Source organism: Arvicanthis niloticus, chromosome 15 (assembly GCF_011762505.2).
Source record: "Arvicanthis niloticus isolate mArvNil1 chromosome 15, mArvNil1.pat.X, whole genome shotgun sequence".
NCBI lineage: Eukaryota > Metazoa > Chordata > Mammalia > Rodentia > Muridae > Arvicanthis > Arvicanthis niloticus.
Genome location: NC_047672.1, coordinates 34242687 through 34264883, shown reverse-complemented (window position 1 = coordinate 34264883; position 22197 = coordinate 34242687). Strand labels below are relative to the sequence as shown.

Genomic DNA, 22197 nt, shown 5'->3' with positions numbered 1-22197 from the left:
AATTTAGCACCTTTTATCTTCCCTTTAAAGGCAGGCCTTCCCGCCCTGACTCATTTTCTCCTGCTCTCTTTAAGGGGGCTCCAGTTTTCTGCATTTCCATGTGGCCACATTGGTATTCAGTGCTGATCACACATGGGAATCATTTTCTGTTCTCTTATATTGGAAGCCAAACATCTTATCTGTGCCCCCAATGTCTCAGACATTGCTGCTCACAGTTGATTGCTTTATCTCTGAATTTAAACTGTGTTTCCAATTGTGACAGTTCAGAGACCAATTGGGCACATAGGTGTGGCTATGCTGAGGTGTCTGTAGTTGAGAATTCTGTCAACTCCTTCTCTGATATTCACATAAAACACCTCTGTCTTACAAATGAGTCATTCCAGACCCGTATGCAGTACATCCTGCTTTCTGCCTGCTGGGACCTTTTGAAATCCCACATCTCACCTAAGCATTTCACTAATGCTGTCTAGTCCATTACAGACACTGTGTGGGAAGGGGGTGGGCTGTATGAAAAAAGACTGAACTCAGGAAGCTGTTACCAGCTAGTACGTATCCCCGCTACTACTATGTAAGGCATGTTAGTGCTGACTGGATTTGCCATTTCTCTCTTTTGATATTTTCTTCTTTTTCTCAGTATTTTCACTCCTATTTATTCAACACTTCTTGAGAATCTACTTTGGCGATTGACAGTGTATTGGGTGTCTGGTTAGAAAAAAATAAAACGTAAATTCACGACAGAATTTCCACCCTCAAAACACTAGATAGAAAATACTAGATTCCCATAACTCGTGGTGACAGTAAAGGGAGAGGGTGAATGAATCTATAGGAACTCGGTGAAAGTCACCTTAGGGATCGTAAGTAGGATGACATCTCACAGATCTTAGAACCTGAACAACGAATCTGAGGAAATCTGTTAGTACTAGTACCTCTGTTCATTGCTTCCATCCTGTGGTTCCTCAGTAGGCTTGTGTTTTACATGTGACATGTGCAGAGCCAGTTCCTGAAAGAGGATCATACTGGCTCACCTGCTGTCTGCCACCTTTGTTAGGACACGGCTTTTTTGCTGGCCTTGCTACAGATTGACCTTTGAGTCTGGCATGACCACATCTGTTCATCCCTCCCTGCTACCCCACTTCTGCTCCTGCTTTCCATTCCTAGCTGTGGAGAGATGAGAACAAATACTAGCATCAAGTGTGGGAAGATGTCACTGTGGACTTGGTAAGCCCTACTACTGGCTGAGCCACAGCATCTGTCTGCCTAACGTACTCCAGTTGTCTCTCGGGTGTTAACAGTCTACAACTTCTGGAGTAGCCTTATACAGCAATATATACAGCAATAAAAGGGAATCCTTTCTATCTGGTAACTTAGCTGAACCAGCACATGCAGTCTTTCTCATACTGGTGCCCCTGCCTTCCATGTGGTGTCTGACATGGGCTAGAAGGTATTAGTGAAATAGGAGTTTCTGTTGCATGCCTCTGCTCTCTTTCCTCTGAGGGCAGCAGTGAGATCACAGTGGACATGCAGTCAGCACCACTGACTAATTTCAGATTGGTTCTTGTTTCCACTAGCACTTTCCTTCCGATAATGCCTGGCTTGTTTGCTGGACTGATGGTCATTAGGAAGCTGTCACTTCTAGGCAAAGCAAATTGACCATATTTCCCTCAGTTCCCACTGTGTAGTACAGGAAATATCAGACACACTTTGAATCCTGAAGCTTAATTATCACAGAATTCAACATATATTCTAAAATATTCAGAGTGATACATAACCCTTGACCATCAATAGAGTATGCCTATTATCTTGTCATTAGCAAGAATTTGTTCTTCTTGCTCCAAAGCTGACTGACCAAAGTGTTTTTTGTTAATTGAGCTAGTTAGTCAATGTCTCTAAGTGTATAATTTTTTAATAGATTGATTATTCTACAACCCAGACTTTTAAATTTTAAGGAAGCACTCTGTACTCCAAGACTCAAACCGTGGGTGCACCAAGGACCTCAAATTGCAGGATTTTTATAGCCGTGCTAATCCTTGAAACCTTGTAGACTCTTCCTGTCAGAGACAGAGACTCTGAGCCTGGTGACATTTAACAGTTCTTAGTGGCAAAGTAGAAGCCAGAGTCATGATGTCCTGATATTGTATGTCTTCTAGACCCCTCCAAACATCAAGCAAGTGTTCTTTTATGTTGTGTTTTATTTTTAGTAATTTTGTTGAACCATTTATATGCTTGAAAGCCCATGAAAAACAGAGTTTTACCTTTCAGCAAACAGGCCTTAAGGTTTGTATGAGCTAGAAGGAGTGTACATAGCTTACCAGCCTCTTTCAGATCTGAGATAGAGTAAATCTCACATCATCCCACCATCGTGTCATAGGAAAGGAAAATGCTTAAGGATTTGTTAAGGTATGGCATTTTTTTCAGGTTATAATATTTTTATTTCTTGGGTAGTTTCTTGGGGTCACTTATTCTGTACCTGTGACACGGGAGGCACAGCTGAATCCGTGCATCTTTTATCATTAGTAATACCACTCCACCTTGCTATCATTAGTGATGCCACTCCACCTTGTTATCAGGAAAGCAGCATTTAGTGGTGATTGGCAGCATCCAGAACTACACACACTGGCCAGAGAATGTCAGGGACTCGCTGCCTGGCTCCAGTCTGAGGTACTCCATAGCTTGGAGACTCTCTGCTTCTGCTTGTTGTCAGGACCAGACCAACTGCTGCAGACTCACTGAAAAGCAACCTTTCTTCCTGTCTTTCTTCCTCTTCCTCTTCTTCCTTCTCCTCCTCTTCCTCCTCTTCCTCTTCTTCTTCTTCCTCCTCCTTTCCCTCTTCTTCTTTTCTTTTCTTTTCTTCTTGGACCCTGTACAGAAGGGGATACATTCCACTTCCTGTTCAATGTGTTCACCTGGATTGCTGCAGCAGCCAGGTACTTCCTTTCTGACTCTTGCAGGTTAAAATTGGCACATTGTCCTATTCATCCTTGTTTCTTTATTACTTTGGACATAAAAGCAAGTCTAGAACCTCATAAACCCCTGGGTTGGGATGCTTCAAGGCCATGAGAGTCAGTCCACTCTTCGGTCCGGAAGGCCTTGTCTTTGTATCTCACTTTCAGGGTTTGTCAAACTGTGTGTTGCCACCCACTCAAGTCCTCAATCTAGTACCAAAGCCATTTTAGTTGTTCTCTTTAGTGAGCCTACAGTACAGTAGACTATCATTTAATGACACTAATTAAGACTAACCAGTTTATAGAAATTTAATTATATTTAAGTATATATGCCTATATGCAAAAACACATGTGGGGCTGCTGAGATGCCTCAGTGGATAATGGCACCTGGCACCAAGCCTGACAACCTGAACTGAGCAAGCCAATTCCTTCAGATTGTCCTCTGACCTCCACACTGATTTATCTGTGTACACATGCATACATGTCTGCATGCACATACTCATAGACCACAACATTGGTGCAGATTTAAAGGATGGTGTATGTAGAAGTCTCTCCTATTACCATATAGGTCCCGGAGGTTGAACTAGGTTGTCAGGCTTGGTAGCAAGTGTCTTTCTTCTCTGAACTATCTGTAGCTTTTATCTGCACGTATCATTCTCATAAGACTCTTCATGTTCCCCTACCTCTGCCTGCCTGCGAACCTCCATCTGGTCACAGGTTCTTCTCCTGTCTGCTCTCTGTTTGGTATTCCTCTGAGTGTTCACTTATCCCCTGCCCTGGCAAGTGGTTTCTTCAAAGGAAATAAGCTAAAGAGAGATTTCTTCCTTTCTTTGCCCATGTTTTCTAGGCATTGGTGTGACTGTATTATTTTTCATTTAAAGTGGTAAGAAACACCCTGATTAGGCTTCTTCTCCTAGGTAAGCTCAAGCCTGGCTGCTAGGAAATGGAGACAACTGCAAAGAACTTTCTTTTTTTTTGTCCACGGAGAATGAATGGACTTGTTTCACAGACCCAAAGGAAACCTCTTCTGATGCAACTCTGCTTGATTTGCTTAGCTACCTGGGCCCACTGAGCTGTCATGTTTCCTCAACTTTATCATCTGGTGTCTGGATCCCATAGGGTTTCTGAGGTCCTAGCAGCTTGACCTGTTTCTTGCTATTTCAGAATACAAAAAAAAAAAAAAGTGACAAGGACTAAAGCTAGTACTTCATTATTAAGAACCTGAGACCTGGGGTACCCTTCTAGGGAAACAAAAATCCTTGCTACCCCAGGCAGGTCTGGTCCCCTGTATAGCAGCCCACCTCACTCCAGTTCTGCTGTGAGGCTCGGGAACAGATCAGAAACTTGGTTTTTGCATTATTCTTGTCTCTGCAGCAATGCTTTATCTATGGGTATGTGGCAAAATAGTTGAACAGAATCGTTTATTTTTCTCCCTGGCAATTCTCCTTTTGCTTAGTTTGCAGATCTAAAATGAAAAGTGTTTTCGGCTATTGATGTGAAAAACATGGGCTGTCTTTCATTTCATTTCTCTCTAGCCTCATCTCTCCCTTCAGGGTGAGTCTCAGGTTCTTGGCCCCTCAAGTTCTTGCTATCTTTTAGAAGATGGAGTTCTATTCCTCTGGTAGACACTGTGCAGGGAAAGCAGCCCTCCTGGTCTTCCAGCCACGTGACTGTGTAGGGCCTTTGGTTGGTTACGCTGCCAGAGCTGCCCACTGCAGCCATGCTTTTGCTGCTGTATCCCACCACCAACACCTAGAGCTTCATTTCTTATAATCTATTCCACTGGAGGCTCAGAGGGAAAGCAAGCTATGTTCTGCAGCTGCTGAGAACCAAACACAGGGCCTGTGCCTTTTCTTTACTCATAAGAATGTAGACCCTCTCTCCTCTTGGTTATGGGACTTCTATTCCCCAGAGTGTTACAGAACCAGGGACTAGCAGAAGTCAGAATCTGAGACACAGATTTTCACCACTTTTCTTCTCTGGAATTGTCATTGCTTTATTTTCCCGTCTATCTCTGGCCTGGGTCAAGTTCCTTCAAAATTACAATCGCAGTCTGAATTACTTTGAAATATATATATATATATGTCTTATCCCAATATTAAAAACAGCATACTTTATGCTCTATCATATATGACCACTATTGGTAATAAATGTATCTTCAAAATAAGTGAATGAATCGAAGAAAGAGAAGGGCATCTAGGTTGAACAGTGGAAGTACATTTTGTACAAAGTACCATCACTGGAAACAAATAGAATAGGTTTCTGTGCTCATGAATTTTACAGGCTTGCTATGGGAGTCGGAGAAACTTTGAGATTTTAAACATGAGAATTGCTAAGACTGATAATGATGGTGATGAAAATAATAGCTGAAGTAGCCAGCATTGTTCTAATATCTTCTATACATAATCTCTCCTGGGCTAAGGCAGCACCTTTAAGAAGTAGATGTATTATATGTCTTCCACAAACAAGGAGTCGAGCCTTTGTTGAGTAATTTCGCCAAGGCCGTGAAGATAATAAATGGTGGACTAGGCTGTGAAGCCAGTTTGTGGCTCTAGCCGCCTACTATCCCGTCAGGTTTCTGTTTTCTTCTGCCTCCTGTTCTGAATGAAAGCTGATGGAACTAGTATACAAAGCAAAGTCTAAAGACAGAGAGGGTGTTGATTTGAAAGGAAAAGTGACACTGAATTAACACTTGGGATTCTGGCAGGAAGTCAAATAGTAAGGAGGAAATGTCTGGGAGCCCGCTGCAGTTGTTCTCCGGAGCACACGCTGGGCTGGCGGTGTAATTTAGGTGAGGAAAGCCAATTATATAAGCAGTGGCTAAAGCCATGGGGCTGAGGGCCTAAAAGGGCCAGGGGAGCATAGTGAGGCTTCCTCCCAGATTGAGAGTGGTGGGCTGGGCAGTGTTTGCACTTTCTCACACATTTTCCTTTTCTCCTTATACAGGCATTGAATGTCCCAGAGGAGCACGGAATCTCCCAGGCTTGGTGCAGGAAGGAGAGCCATTCAGCGAGGAAGCCACACTTTTCACCAAGGAACTAGTGCTGCAGCGAGAGGTAGGGTATTCTCATGTAGCTTCCTGTGCAGGAGGGGGCACACAGTCCTTCTCCCCCAGTCTCACAATCTCCTGCCATGTCGAAGATAAGCCGGTCGCCTTTTCCATTGCCCAGCCCTGCCATCCAGGAGCCATTTCTGCGTCAGCCCACATCTTATCTCCTTGAGCCCTGCATCACTGGTCAGCCACCCCCAAATTGTTCCTTCTCACTGGCACATGAGGCCAGCCCAGCCACGATCCCAATGCAGAGAGCTTAAGCTTTGCAGTCCTCCTCCTTGGTGAATTAGCCAGAGCTGCCTGCCTCCAGCTGGATTTAGAAGCTTGACTAACCCTGTCAGGGGCCAATTTTCTTTGAACATTTATTTGTATCTTTGAGTAATTGCATTTTCTGTAGCGGGTTTTCTGACTTAATTTAATTGTATTTCTATATCTGCCTGTTGAGCTGACTCTTGCAGGCAGGAGTGAGGCTCTCTGCTGCCGTGATGCCCTTCTACTGTTAATTTTACTCAAGTCTTCGTCAACAGATCTGTCTTCCCTCTAGGAGTATGGCAGCCATTCATCCTGCTCAGTGAGCACAGGAAGGAGCAGTGGGAATGCACCTCGCTCACGCCGAGCACTGACACCTACCTGCCTTTGTCCCTCCTTCCTCCTGTTCCCAGCTCTGCAGCTGTACAGGATGCACGCAGCTGCATCTTATGTGCCTTCAGAGGCTTTCTCTCAGGGCTCACTTGAGATCCTGGAGAGCAGATCTAAGGACTTCAGGAAGTTCAGTGTTGGGCATGGGGTAGAAACATTAGCATCTGCTTTCCTTTTCCCGTCAGCCATTGCTTTTAATACTAGGGCTGTGGAAGAACAAGTCAGGCCTACCTAGAGGCTCTGAGATGGCCACCACTTTTTTTTTAAACTCAGCAGTACTCTTCCTGTCCGTGGCCACCACTTTGGGATTTCCCTAACACTGCCTTCATGTTTTAGTAGAAGAAACTTATTTGGCCAAACAAATCCTGACTCCTCTATTCAAGAGGTATGTGTTCCACATCCCAAATATCAACCACAGTCACGTGGGTAAAGCTGCTTCTCCTTTGCCGGCCGTCCAGTGGCTGCAGTGTGCAGCACTTAATCATCTCATTATCTTCACATTGCTCTCTGTTCTCTGGTAAGATGGACTTATCCTTGAAAAGTACAGGTTCTTGATAGTGACACACTTACTGCCCCTACACATACGCATACATCTTGAAACCACACAATATAGCTTGAATTTTTCATTTAAAGATAGCAGCATCCGCCCCGCCCCTCCACTAATGTTGGAATGCAAGCACTCTGTTGTCTAGCAACACCTGGATATTAGCTGAAAGGAACCTTCTGACTTTCTGGAGCTTTCACTATTGTCCTTACTGGGAGATGGGAAAGCAAGCAAGCCCGCTGTAGTTTGTGACCTGAAAACAACCAGAGGGGACATAGCAGAAAATCCTTTTCTTTCTCTTTTCCTTTTTTTCTTTTTTTTTAATTAATTTATTTGTTTGTTTGTTTGTTTGTTTTGTTTTGAGATAGGGTCTCACTGTGTAGCCCTGGCTGTTCTGGAACTCATTATGTAGACTAGGCTAGCCTTGAAAGAGATCTGCTTGCCTCTGCCTCCCAAGTGCTGGGATTAAAGGTGTGTGCTACTAGCCTGTCATAGCAGCAGATTCGTGCTGATTTCTTCTGTTTACATCAGGGAGGAAACCCTAAAGACACTTGTGAGACTTGAACTCTCTATATCATATGTCTCACCTGACTCCTTTTTCACCAACATCTCCTAAAACAGTGGTTCTCAGCCTTCCTAATGCTGTGACCCTTTAATACAGTTCCTCATGTTGTGGTGACCCCCCAATCATAAAATTATTTTTGTTGCTACTTCATAACTGAATTTTGCTACTGTTAAGAATCACAATGTAAATATTTGTGTTTTCCTCTGGTCTTAGGTGATCCTCAAAGGGGTCTCAGCCCACAAAAAGTTGAGAACTGTTGTCTTATAGTGACTTTCTCTTTCCTTTTCAACTCTTGTTTCCCTGACTACTTTTCTTCCCAGCCATGTTTCTGGCCCCCAGGTGACATCTAAAACTAATGGCTAAATGCTCTTTTACTGCCTCCTGTTTATTGTGCCCTCACTTTTATCTGTGTATTTTTAATACTTACTGGTGGAAAGGTGGCATTTTTCTCCACTTTCTTTGACGCCTCTTCCATATGAGTATGCAGAACCTTAGTGTAATCCAAAGTTGCTTTTGTCTTTCTTGATTGTTGTGGCCCAGTCTTTCATAGCCCTTTGTTTAGGGTCTATCTGTAATGAACATTCTGCAGCGTCGTAGCAGCTGATATGACTACTTGGTCAAACTGTTTTGAAAGGTTATTATCCAGAGGAAATAGGAGTATGGCCTAAACCACAAATAATTTCAGATGTTGACTAAAGGAGCCAGCTGTAGCCAACTCTCGTGGGTATTTCCCTTCAGAGAATAGATGAAAACTGTTTTCTGAGTGGTAAGACAGTCAGAGGAGGTTTTCATTTAGCAAGAGTGTTGTTTATTTACTGTTCCCTGTGTAATAACTTCACCTACCCCATAAGGCTTCTTAGAGAACAAAGCTCTTGCCTTCCCACTCCTCCACAGAAATAAGGAAGTCCAGTTCACTGGTGCCCCTGATTGTTGAAAAAAAGACAGTGTGACTGTATGGGCAGATCCTACAGGCCAGGTGTAACTGGGCCTTGTAGCCCTTCAGGAGCCGTATGCTGCTGCTTGAATAGCTGCAGTTGCGCTTTGGTTTTATGCTTGTTCCTCTTCCTTTGATAATCAAGCATAACTGGGTATTTTGAAGATCTGACTGTCCTTGGCTCTGCCCCATCTCCGCTTTTAAGTTTTTAAACCTTTGTTCACATTATCTCATTTGGGCCCAGGATTTCTCTACCTTGGCCTGCTTTCCCCCAGTACTATAAATCTGTATTACTAAGGGGAAAGAAACAGTTCACATTTCAAAGTTTTTACTGGATTCCCCATAAGAGGAAGCACAGCATGACCAGAGAAGGATGTAGATATTGAGAAAGTGCCATGGTCGCTGTTACTAGGCAGTCAAGAAAGGGGTGGGAGCAGCTCTCGGGATGCTGACACTGAGAACTACTACTTATTTTCCTGGCTTTGGAGAAGCAGGGCACAAATAGCTGTCTCTCCCTCTGCTTTGAGTGAGTAGAAAACACTTGCCCTTCCAACCATTCCTATGTAGGGGCAGTCCTGCAAGGGGCGGGTGAGGCTTCTCTCTGCATTTCAGATGTAGACGGGTCCCATGCTTTCCTTGTACATAGTACTGCTGCCATATCCCAGAACTACTGACATTTGCAGCCACCATTCAGTCCCATTTTCCTCAGTGGCTCTCTTGGCCTTTTCATCACTACCTGGTGTTTCTCCTTAGCCACTGATTCTTTTTGGCTTGGTTCTCTCGGATTTAGTAATCCTGGTTCTGGGCAGTGGTCTGGCATGCAGGAGGTATTGCCAGCCCTGAGGCAGAAAGAGCTAGAAGTCAAATACCAGGTTATTACCTGATTCTCTGATTTGAAGCTCAGAGCAGCCAAGGGCCTTTCGGGGGATTTAAATCCTTACCTTTATTCAAAGAAAGTCCAAAGCACTCAACAGCTCTTCCTAGCCTGACCAAAATGTGCATGCTAGGGCCGTGCAAATCTGGCCCTCCACCAGTTGTTCGCAAGTAAAGTTTTGTTGAAAAATATGCATGGTGATTCTTTGTGCATTGTCTATGACTGCTTTTACACCATAAGTCAGTATAATGGAGTTGAGTAAGGATGTCAAAAATTGTATGGGCTCCAGACAAGTTTGCTTATAATTCCTATAGTATAGACTATGCCAAATTGGGTTAAATGGCTCATCGTAGCCATGTGGAACTTCAAGAAGTCTCTGACCTTGAGGTGCTGGGTTGCTTGTGAGCCATGCAACATAAAATTGTTTTATGTGAGCTGTAAGTGCTGTGTCCCATTGGCTAGCATGTGTTTCATGACATATTTTATCCTCTCCTCCCACCCCACCATGCAGTTGCCTTTTTAAAGCTACTCCCTGCTACACTGCCAAGGACAGGAAGATCTGGTGTAATTTCCCAGACAGGGAATTACACTTGTTGCTAGCATCTTCCCAGAAGTAGTGATGAGAGATAGCATTAGCTGATGGGTAGATAACCGGCTTAAAAGTGCAAACTTCTGGTCTTCACACTCCAGTTATCATGTGGCCCTGAGAATATGACTTTTTTTTTTCTTGCTGCCTTGCCTGTCTAAAAGATTGATCTAGCAATCCAGCCATCCAAGAGCCCTTTGAGGCCTTTGTCATGAATACAAGTCATTTGTGCTCTTTTGACATCATCTTCCAGAGGGCCAGCTAGCCAGCATATACTCACCGACCCGTCGCTACATGCCAGCACTCCAGTTGCTGCTGTGTTGGAGAAACTTGAACCTACCAAGAAGGAGCTATAGGTGTTAATGAAAGCTCAGTGTTACAGATTTGCTTGAGACAGTCTTGCAGTGTACTCCAGGCAGATTGGCAGCTCCTACTTCTTCTGCCTTTCCAATTTAACTCTCTGTAAGTTCAGGCTGCATCTGGTATAGGTTTGCAGGAAGAAGAGTCTACAGGGGTTTGGTAATCATTCCCAGGGTTTTGTGATGACACCTTTATCCTCTCTAAGACTTCAAAGTTGTTCCTTGATGATGCTGGATAATGACACCCCCATGCTGGACAGCTCCAACTGAAAACTCAGGCTCTGCCCTGACCTAGTTCCCTCTTGCTGCTGGCATCAGAAGGGAAGATCTCCCCTAGGGAAGGAACCCACTCTGCAGCTTCAGTAACCCTGGCACAGTCCTAATTTTCTCTGACTCCCAACCCCTAGAGTTTTTCAAAGGCAAAGACTATAAGAATTATAAGCAACAGTTGCAGCTGGGGGCGGGGGTGGGAAATGCCTGTTTGAGGGAACATGGCCCCATCCTGATGACTAAAGTCTATCTAAGGAGGAATGTAAAATACATAGGAAAGAAAGCTTAGCATAGAAAGAAAAATGGGCCCATCTCCTTCATTTAGGTTCCATGTTGTAGTGCCTCTTGTGTGAAAGGGGGATGAGAGTTGACGTAACCAGATCTTGTCTGCGTCCTCTGGCTTCGCCCCGTACTGCCCCTCCAGCATTGTGTACTGTGCTCTCTCAGCCTCCTGTTCCATCTGTTTGTGCAGTCTACTCTCTGCCAAGGAGAGTCATTTTAGGTTAGCACACAGTGCTGAGGATGGTTTAGTCCTGGGAGATCTACCAGTGTGCAGTTCACCTGGCCTTAATGGCTCCAGTGTAACCTGCTCTCCCATTGTCCACTAGAAACCCTCATTGAGCCACTAATAATTGCCTCCTAGAAGAATAGGTGCAGAAGTCACTTTAGTTCATCCTCTAGCCACCATCCAAGAGAAAGTGGGATGCATGTGCAGCCTGTTTAAACACTCTCTTCCCCTACAGGTGCTTAAGAGCCTTTGGTTGGGAGAGGACAGCACAGCACAGCACACAGCAGTGATGCTTTCCACAGTTCAGTTTGTTCAGTTCACTGCTGTGTTCATAAAAAGGGGCTCAGGAAAAGGGACCTTAGGTTCATAGTGTTTGCTAGAGCTCAGGGGGTTTTGTGTAATCTCTATATGTTTCACAACAAATGTATGCAAAACTTGCTATCCTAGTCTCACAGTCCAGGAAACACAGTTACACCTGTTCCTCTCCTAGCTGGTGTTACAGCAGATACTGAAATAGAAATACTTGCACTCTCAATTTGAGGAGAACTTTGCTCCCCAAATATTGCTAATTCTATTATTAGAAAGGGATCACCTTTTAAGCCACATTTTATCTTTTTTTTTTTTTTTTCAACTATAGAGTGTCTAGAAGTAAAGGAATTTCCCGAAGGTCAATCATTGATTGACATTGATTGACAAAATAGAACATTTCTATTCTGATTCTGTTCTTGGGCGTGAGGGATTTGCTGTGGTCCTGGCTCACTGGCTCTCTGGGTATTTTCTCTGCTTGTGAATAGTTCTTCCATCTTTTGACCATGTGACTACTTGCTTCATGTGCTATTTTAACTTTTCTGGACCTTGCTTTCTATGTAGCCTCGTCCTTCCATTTGGTAATGTATACCCATATTTCTGTTTCTATAGTCTTTCTCTTAGGAAGCAAGTCTGACTCTAGATATACACCTATTTAAAAAGACATGGCGCCCTTGCTTCTGGATAAAGTGTAGTCTGTAATTTATACATCTCCTTGGCCACTTTTCGAACCTCTCATCTCATCACTTGCTTCATATCTGCACCTTGTCAGAACAAACCTATGATGCTCTTAGCATCTGTATCATTACACGAGAGATGTTCACTTTTGTAAAGGGAAGTGATTTATTTTCCCACCATTTTAGGGTCTGGGAAAAAGATCTGCTCTGTTATTATTTATGATTCTCTGGGAAAGCTCTCTACTCTCAGAGGGAGAGGAGGGAAGACATTAAGAGTTCTGAGACTGAATATGTGGCTTCTGACTGAGGAACTTGCTATAAACTTGACCTGTTACTTACTCCAGACTGTCCTCTGTGTTTCCCTGTCTTCTAACCAAGATGCTTACACAAACTTAAACAATGGTTTGGAGTTGTAGAAAAGCTTCATTGCTTTAAGAAACGTTCACTGGTCTAAAAGAAGCTACCAGTGTCCCCTCTGTTTTCTAATACAGTTTCTTGTCTCCCTCCTTTGTCTGTCTCTGTCTTCTGCTATTGCTGATTAGACTGTTAGCCCAAGGGTCCATTTTGAAATTTAGGCCTCCATAAATTTCTGTTCCAAGATGAGTTGTAAGCTCTATGTGACTATCAGACTTATCTGACTCTGCACTCTTGAGCTTCAAGCTCTTCCCAGATAATTCTTAATCCCCTGGGAGAAGAGACCTCAAACTCCATCCCAGCCTCTAAATGAAAATAGCATCATAAGATGGCAGAGAGGTAAGGTGGCCCTGAGTTCAAGGCCAGCCTACATTCCATGGTGAGACCTTGTCTCAAGGGGAATAGGGGTTATGGCAAAAGTTTTAAATGAGTACTGCTGTCATGATGCACATTTCTTTTTTTCTCCTTCCCCTGGCCTGCTGGGTCCCTCTGTCAGTTTTAAGTCCTAGGACAGCTTCCGGGGCCTTCCTCAGCAAGCTTAGCCTGTTTGCTGGCTCCAGTAGGGTTCCTTTCTGCAGAGCTGCTGGCTCAGCTCTGCTGTTCTTCTACTGAGAACTTTCATAGTCAGTCAAGCATACAATTACATCCATTCTTCTGAAATAGTTGCTGGGGCTAATTTTTCATTGGCTTGGCCAAGATCCTATTACCTGTGTGTCATAGGGGCTATCTAGTATAGGTTTGATAGGCCATAGTGTCCACATCTGTCACTGCTGCTGGCAATGAGGGTGGGACAGGCATGGCATAGAACAGAAGAGATGTGGCCTCTTTAAGACATGGAGGAGGGTCTCAGGGGTGTGATTCTGTCTCTGGAAAGAAAATCCTATTCAGCAGAAGCATTGGACCTTTCCCTTAGGAGCTGGTCTCCACTGTTGCAAACTCTTCTTTGAGAGGCATTTGTATTTTTCTCTGCTAGGTCAGCTTGTTTTTTTGTACTGTTGTTCCATCAAAAATTAAGTAAGAAATATAGTGCTTGGTTGGACCTGAAATTGTACTTTCCTCCCCCAAGTAGAAGCAGCAGCACCCTTGGCAACACCAAGACAATCCTGGCACGGTGCTCTCCTCCTTTCATCTTTAGTCCTGACCCAGATCAGTCCCAGGGTAAAGATGGAAAGACTCAGACATGATTTCTTCTTGCATCTTTCCACCAAAATGATCCACAGGACTAACTGAACGTCATTTAAAGTGAGGCCTGAAGCAAGACGATTACACTTGCTGCCTCTGAGAGCACTATTGCCGACAGGGTCCTGAAAACCCTTCCCACAGACACACTGGGCACAGCCTTTGCCCCTCACCAGATTTGATGCTGTCTATTCTGACAGGGCATGCTCTCTACAAGCAGTCCCATGGGAGACAGCTGTTGCCAAGCAGGTTCATCTTCCTGGGCTACCAGGAGCCAGGTAGGGCTTGTGGCCCAGAACAAATGGAAGTGTTATCAAGAGGAAAATAAAGGTTTGGGCTAGGGGAGCTGGGTGCCATTCATTTTAATTGAGGTATAGTAGATGCTCCTAAAACAGTCTGGTTTCTCTTTCCTCTTTAGTCATCCTGAGTATCCACTGTTGGCGCTGTCAAAGGTGAGGATTCTTTTTAAACGGGGGCAGCAGAAGCTAATATTCTTAATATAATAATGAAGAGCTGATAGTAGCTAAGACTTTTATTTCTCAGACAAAGCACCTTATTCTGAACTCTTTACCTTCTCTGCTAAACCCTTGTTTGGAAAATAGTTCTGTTTCTCTATAGTTAGGCAGATAATTCTCTTAAAACTAAAGGTGGCCTCATACGGAGCTGCCCCCGACTTATAAGAAGAGTTTTGCGCTGGACCCCAACACTTTGCCTACACCTACAGCAGCTGGGCATGTTGGCATGTTTAGAGTCTTTTCAGCCCTAATGTCTCCCTATTTTCTTTGTCCCAAACATTCTAGGCCACACCCACTGCCTGAATTTCCCCCAGCTCTTGTTATTGCGTAATTCAATTGGTACCTTTTTAGAACACAGCTCATAATATATAATAGCAAGGCTGCCTGAACCACCAGCCGAGGACAAGCAGATTGTCGATTGCATTTGCTCTCCAGGTAGCACTAACATTCTGCTGTTCCATGTGTGACTCCCCCAAGGACACAAGCGTTACTGTTCTGGTGGATGAGCTGACCTTAATTCTGCCTTCTTCTCACCCACTCCCTGAGTCTGGTACCAAGGACTAAGGAGTCTCTGTGTTCTAACCCTGACTGCTGATGAACTTCCCACTTGCTACTCCACCCGTGACAATTTCTGGTCAGCTGAACTTAAATGGATTTTGAAAATGAAAGTGACCAGTGATCTGTTATGAAATAAGATTCTGAGCAAGGTTGACTGAATTAACAGCAGAGATACCTGAACCTGTCCCAAACAACAGGGTTTCACAGTCACAGGGGACAGCTTGTTCTCAAACTTGTCCTCACTATGTTTTAAGGACATCTTTTGCTTCTTTCTTAGTCACTGAACAAAAACGTATTAACATGTAAAGAGTCAGACCTGGGTCCTCATTTTCATTTCCTATCTCAGCTCTAAACCAAGGCAGTCTCGCTGCATACTCTGGTGTTTCTGGCGTTGTGCAGTATGGCAGTCCTGCTACGTTTAGTTGCCTTGGTTATATAAAGATGGTCTCTTCTCCATAAGGTTACTCTGAAAATGAAATGTCTATGTAAATGTTTAATACAGGACCTAGTGAATAGTAAACGGTGAATAATAGTTTGCAACATTATTTTATTAGTGACACTTAATTCTCTCTTGGTTTTGCTAACTTGGGATTCAGACTCCACTGTGGATAAAACACTCTACCCACAGTATGGTGGTAGGCTTGATATAGGAACATGTGTTATGATCAGTATTCATGTTTAAATCAACAAAATTCATGTTTAGTTGACTGCCTCAACCCTAAACCTGTCTAAGCCAGTGTCAACAATGTAAATGTACTTATCCAACCCTCATCCAGCCTTAGACCATGGCTGACACTGCTTGTCAGTTACAGCATGCTTTGGCCTAGGGCTCTGATCCTTTTCAGGTCCTTCAAAGCTACTGCCAGTTGAGCTGAGCATGGTGGCAAATAATCTCTAATCTCAGCACAAGGTAGGCAGATCTCTTAAGTTAGAGACCAGCATGGTCCTCAAGGGCTATATAGTGAGACCCTGTCTCTGAAGGGAAAAAAAAAAATTAAAGCTCCTACCAGTTCGCTGGATTTGGCTCTTGGATGGAAACATACTTGCTATCCTTGGTCTAAATTCTCAAACAAGCCTTTAAATATCTTTTAGCATCGGCCAGTCTTTTTTCTAAGCATGATAAGATGGGGTCATTTTGCCTTTGGTTCTTCATGTCCCATATATCAAAACCACTTCCTTCTAAGCAGTGCCACTTTCACTGACAAAGCAAAGGCCTTCCCAAGAGTGTTAACTTTTTCAAGAAGGCTTTTTCAAATGTGACTATGAACTGATAAGGGCAACCATCTGAGGGGGCAGTCAGACACTTTATAGGTGTCTGAGAAATAAGTCTCCCACTGCCTAAACTACCATGGGAATTCCCTACTCTTCTCTACTTAGGAAAGAATCCTGGCCTTGTGTGATCCCTAGGAATGGCCTAGACTCCTGTAGCCCAGGCGGCCTCCTTGTTCTCAGACGAGTAGCCATGCTTTCCTTTTGACCCCATCCTCTGATTCCACAGTCACAGCAGTCTAAAATCTTCGTATGTTTGTCCTTGATGTGTATTAAATTGGAAGACTTGGAAACTAGCAGAATGCCAGCAGGAGCCCTAAAGGAAGATCTAGGTGTTAACCAGGACAGAAAGGGACAGGAAAAGAACCTCAAGTATCATTGTTTGGAGCCATCACTATAGGAGTGACAGCTGCCACTGAAACAGGAGTAAAGAGTGAACTGGAAGCCCCTTCCCCGTGCCCTTTTTCTCCCAGGTTAAGAGTGTGCTTTCCTTTTCTTCATTCCCGGTCTCATGATACCATAGAATTCTTTTCAGTAGTAAAATAAGAAGTTGGCTAGAGGTAGAAGATGATGGAGCTACTACATACAGATGGATCCTTCTATCACTCTGCAGAGGGCTACACCTGGCACTTCACTTTCCAGGTCTCTATAGCACATATGGTACAAGGGTGCTGTTACCTCTCCAGCTCCATATAAAACCACTGACCTGGGGTTTTTATGGCAGCACTATAACCTTATATGAGGAAATGCAACAACAGTCCATTACCACTGATTGGATATGGATTTTTGGTCTGGCTACCTGCCACTTGGTAATTTTAGAATAGGGTCACTTTTGGAATAGGAGAATACCTTGTAAGAGGGGACTAGTTGGTTCTTAGTGCTGTGCCCTTTCACAGCTACACGCCCCATTTCTTGAGTGTATGACCAGTTCTCAGTCTGCTTGGCAGAGAGTGCCAGAGCTCTCCCCTCAGCTTCCAGGGCTGCAGACGTGGCCATTTCCAAATGCCTGGGGTGTACTTAAGTACTTCCTCCTTCTAATCTCAGCACTTCGACTCTCAGCACATCAGCAGCTTTGTGCTTGCATTTAATTTTGCTCTGTGTTCTGGCCTTTCAGGTATTTGTAGGAAGAAGGTGGGGATACTGGTGAACCGTGGGTCACAGTTTTCAAAGTCAGGCAGCTTCACCTGAGTCATAGTCTCTGGAGAACCATTTAAGCCAGATCCCAGGAGCATCCTGAGGCTCATGCCATATTCACATGCCAGTTCTAAGTGTGCATTCTGTTTCATAGTGTATGTACGGTGACTGCCTGCCCAGGTTTTACTAGCTGCAAAGTGTGGGTACTAAAGCTCTGTTCTGCCTTAAGAATGCCAAATAAAGGGAGTGCTCAGACAAGGTGAGGAGTGCGCTGGGGAGACTCAGACCCCAGGTGATTCCTGGGAGTGTTGTATGGCCTTAAGAGGAAATATGGTCAAAGTTTTTTGGGTTTTGGTTTTTTTTTTTTTTTTTTTTTTTTCTTCTTATCATCGTCTCAACTATATGGCCAACTGACAGAATAACAAAGTTGCAATCTGGAACTGTGGATAATTCTATATCCTATTGGGTTAAACTTTATTTACTTACTTACTTACTTACTTACTTACTTACTTACTTTTATTCCCTTTTCTCTGATATCATCAAGTCTGTGATGTTAGCTTTTCTACATGAGCGAGGTAATGTTTGGGTCCTGCTGAGCAGCTCATCTCCCACAGTCTAGTCCAAAAGACTAAGTAGCTCTTCCTTGTAATTAACTTGTTGGATGAGAAGCAGACACTAAATATTTTATCTTCCTGTTATGAGTTATGCCCATGAATCTAACACTCCTTTTTCCTGGTTGTCTGGATAAGACCATATTTTCATATCTGTCTTATTCCTTGTATGAATAGGTCAAATTCCCTTCAAGATTAAGAAAAGACCCTATAACATTTTAACCCAAGACCCTGGATCTTTATGTCATGTCTTTTCAACCTGGAGCCATGATACTTATTCTTGTTGAGTATACATTTCACATTTCTGCTATCTATTTATGTTTCTTTGGCATGTGACCCAGAAATGGATTAATAAGGTCTTGCCTGAGATTGTCCTTGAAGCTGTGAATTCTTGCTTTTCTGTGCAAAATTGTAGTCAGTGACTGAGATGCCCCAGATCAAACCACTAAAGTATGGCAACTTCAGAAATTCATGAGACCTTAGGAGTCCTGTCATGTCTCAATGCATAGGCTTTTGTATGGTTTATGGAGCCCATTGCCCTGCAGAAGCACAGCAGCATGTAAAAAGATGAAGGCACCGAGATGTTCCATGCTAGCCAGTGAAGGTTTAAGGACGAGGACGGGGCACCCAAGCATTTCTACGTGGGTGATTAGAAGGCCATTCCTGGAAAATACATCAGTTTCATACTGCCCAGACTTATATACTCTGGCCTTCCTCTTTTCATTTCTTTACCTACCCCCTTGGTTTTGTAATTTGTACAATATCGTTCAAGGGTGTTAAAGAGATCAATAGCAATTCACCTTTTCTCTTATTGATTAAAATGATGGCAAGGAAAAATGGCAGGCAATACCAATTCATTTATCATAAGCTATCCATTTCCTACTGAGCCACCACTGACCGTTCTGCCTGTTGGGTTGCTGATCTGCTGATCTACTTTTGTTTTAAGGCTGCCTTAATGGAAATGAAAGAACCACTGTGATTGGCTCTTCTAATCAAAAGATGACACAAAAAGAAACAAGTGTCTGTGTGCATGTGTGTGTGCACGTGCATGTGCGTGCACCATAAAAAACAGGCAACTTGTCACCACTTAGTGAATGCTGCTCTGTCACTCATCAGTACCCCCTCTCATTTTTCCAAAAGTGCGTGGTGGTGTTTGATTGTCTGCTTTCCTACAGAATGTAACTTGAGTATGATGAATGAAAAGGTCAGGACCTCTGTGAATGACTCCAGTTTTGCTGAAGTAAAGTTTATCATTACTCTGAGGCTTTTCAGTACTAACTGGACTCACCTTTGAACAACATGAGGTGCCAGGGTTGGATCTAGGGAAGCTTGGGACATAAAGGAAAGGTTATTAAGGGGTTCTGTGCCCACCTAGGGATAAAACACAGAGGCAGTTCTTACCAGCTTCTCCTAATCTTAGAAATACGCATGGAAGGAGTGTATGTGTAGGTGTGTGCTACTCACCTTCACTGGTCGTATCTTCTGTCACTCGGGAAAAGTGACAGAGAACCCATTTTAAATGTGCAACTAAAGCCATTTCACAACGAAGTGCTCATTTTTAAACTCCATTGTTGCAAATAGCAATCCACATGGGTAAAGACTGGTTTTTAATCCCAGGACACTACAGAGGGAAGTTCACACTGACTACAGAGCCAAGTTGGCTAACCTAGCTGCTGCTTCTCCCTTTTAAATATATGAAAATAGGAATGTTGTTGCTTCTTACCCAGAACTCTCACCTTTCAGCCCCTCCATCCGTGTTGAGGGTCACTGCTATCATGCAAAGCAGGCCAATTCTCAGAAACGTCTTCTTTGGTTGAGTTGTGGTGAAGTAATATTTGGGTTGCTTCCTGGAGGCTAGCCCTGCTTAGCCACTTACCTGAGTATGCAGTTAATGGCATTAGTGTGGTCCCAGGGCTGGCTATTTGTCGCTTTCAGGGCTTCAGTCAGCACTCAGCCAGGCTTCTCCAGAAGAGAACTGCCACCTCCATTACGCTGTCTGAATAGCTAGTGGGTTGAGGTCACTATTTTGGATATCCCTCTTCCAGTAGGAAGATGTCACTGGAAACCCAGTGTGACTATGTCAGGTAGTTCTGTGGTCTGCCAATGGGAGATATGTAGAAGGCAGCCAGCTCTCTGTGAAGCTGGTTAATTACATGTGATGCTGCCAGCAGGATGATTGTGCTTTTCCCATGAACTATTAATAAATTTGTGTTCTGTATTGGGCAGGGGTGGGGGGTGTAACAATCCCATCATCTTCCTCAGCTTTGTTTGACAAGTTTGCTTTTTAGGCGAAAGCTTTATAAATGGCTAGAGGTGATGAGAAGAAAAAGAAATGAAAACTATATTTCCATTTAATATGGTTTTTCTCCTAAGCTGGAAAGTAGCCCCCTGCTTTTGCATCATCTTGGCAACTACAAAGGTTCAAGGTTTGCCGTGGGTAGGAAATGCTGGTGGCTCAGGTCCTGCTGTGAGCAGCAGACTGCGGACTGGGCATGGTTTGCAGATGCATCAGCTAGTAGATGGCACACGTCTTGTTCCACTGGGGCTTGAGACTCACACCATCTTCTTCCTCCAGCCAAGGCAGCCTCATCCCTGCTAGGTCTGAATACAGAGAGCATTTCTGGTTTTTTAGAAACTACATTTTTAGGCAAAGAAGGAAGAAGGCAAAGCAAATATAATACAGAAAATTCAATCTCATTATAGACATTTCCATGTCAAACAAACTAAAATAGTACTTTTCCTTTGTTGGATAGAAAATTTTAGAATAGAAATCTACATTTCTCCATAAAGCATTGAGTGCAGAAAAAAATAGAAATATAAATAAGAATGACCCATTCAGTTCCAAAGATTTAAGCATAGTCTTTAATGCTGAGGTAGATGCTTTTGTAGCTAGAATGGCTAAGGGTATGGAGCCCAAGCCAGCATTTTGTCACAGGCGAGACAACTGAGGCATGAAGCTAACCAATTGAACACACTCCCACAGGGACTTAGGGGAGAGCTCAAGTTTCCACATGGCCATCACCTCCACAGGACCTCTAAGACAGTAGTCATCCAGCTGAAGTACAACTAACATGAGAATGTGACAGTGGTGTCTACAGAGGAGTGGGTGGTGTGAAGGAAGCAGACAGAGGAGGTTAACAGGTGAATTTTCCTCAGATTGCATTATTGTAGTGAGGCAAGGACAGGAGGCTAAGGCCACTGAGAAGTCACCCAGGCCGTAGGTCAGAGCACAAGCCAGAGGGAGAAGAGGGCAGGTGTCTGCTGCTGTCTGGTCAGGCCAAAATCTAAACTTGGAGGCATTTTCCTTGTGGGGAGAGCATTTTGTTTTACTTGTTTGTTTGTTTTTTTTTTTCTTTAAGAAACTGAGGAAAGTTCCACTTGGATAGCCGAGATTGTCCTTAAAAGTCCTTGACACTGGTTTGACACAGCCCCATCCTTGTCCCCATGTATCATATGTTCAGGGACCTACTACTTCTGTCCTCACAGAAGGCCTCTGGAGAGCTGAGCCACATTGTCAGGGTCTGGAAGACTTTCATTCCACGCTGAGATCTCCCCTCCCCATCTTCTCAATCTTCTTTTTGTCTTTAAGGTTGGGGAGGAACAAATCACATTTTCCAGCAATTTAACATTATTAGCTGATTTTCCCCCCTTTTCAAAGCAGAGCTAAGTGGAGCTAAACATACACACAGGGCTATATTTAGACCTGACGGTGTGGTAGAGTAGAGAAGGCACAAACATAGAGGTTTATCTGCTACCTAGTAAACACAGGGAGGTGTCAGGGCTGGAGAATTCAATAGTAATAATAAGCATTTGTATGGTGCAATGACAACTTTGATACAGGGCATAATTTTCTGGGGATTGCTATTAATTGTGACTCTGCCTGTGAGCGGCCCCCTGGTGAGGGGCTTGGAACTCCATGCAGAGTTAAGCTATATTAAACATCAATTAAAATAATGTAAAATAGCAACTGGGCAAAATATGCAAAGGTCAGAGTAGCTGTAAGCATGTAGACAGGCACTGGGATATGCGGGGTTAGGACCTAGGTTGCCTGCTGCCCTGGGGGATTTGTGTAGTGAGTTATTAGCCTCTTCAAGGGCCCAGCATCATTGGGTTTGCTGAAGAGTGAACTGTGGAACCCATTCCTAAGTTCACTTCTTGCTCAAAGAAGTTTCAGAAACCACTGGAAGCCAGCAAGAGATGAGATAAGACAACCAGAGTCTAGCAATGCGTTCTTTATCTATGCTGTCCAGGTATTGTGGCC

At 43.7% G+C, this 22197-nt stretch overlaps 1 protein-coding gene across 1 annotated transcript in view; it reads left to right on the top strand.

The window, feature by feature from the left end:
- Snd1 (staphylococcal nuclease and tudor domain containing 1) overlaps positions 1 to 22197 on the top strand; it is a 391069-nt gene that overhangs the window by 290652 nt on the left and 78220 nt on the right. The window contains exon 16 of the mRNA XM_034518746.3: positions 5889 to 5998. Within this exon, the coding sequence (XP_034374637.1) occupies positions 5889 to 5998 (110 nt within the window). The remainder of the gene's footprint in view (positions 1 to 5888; positions 5999 to 22197) is intronic.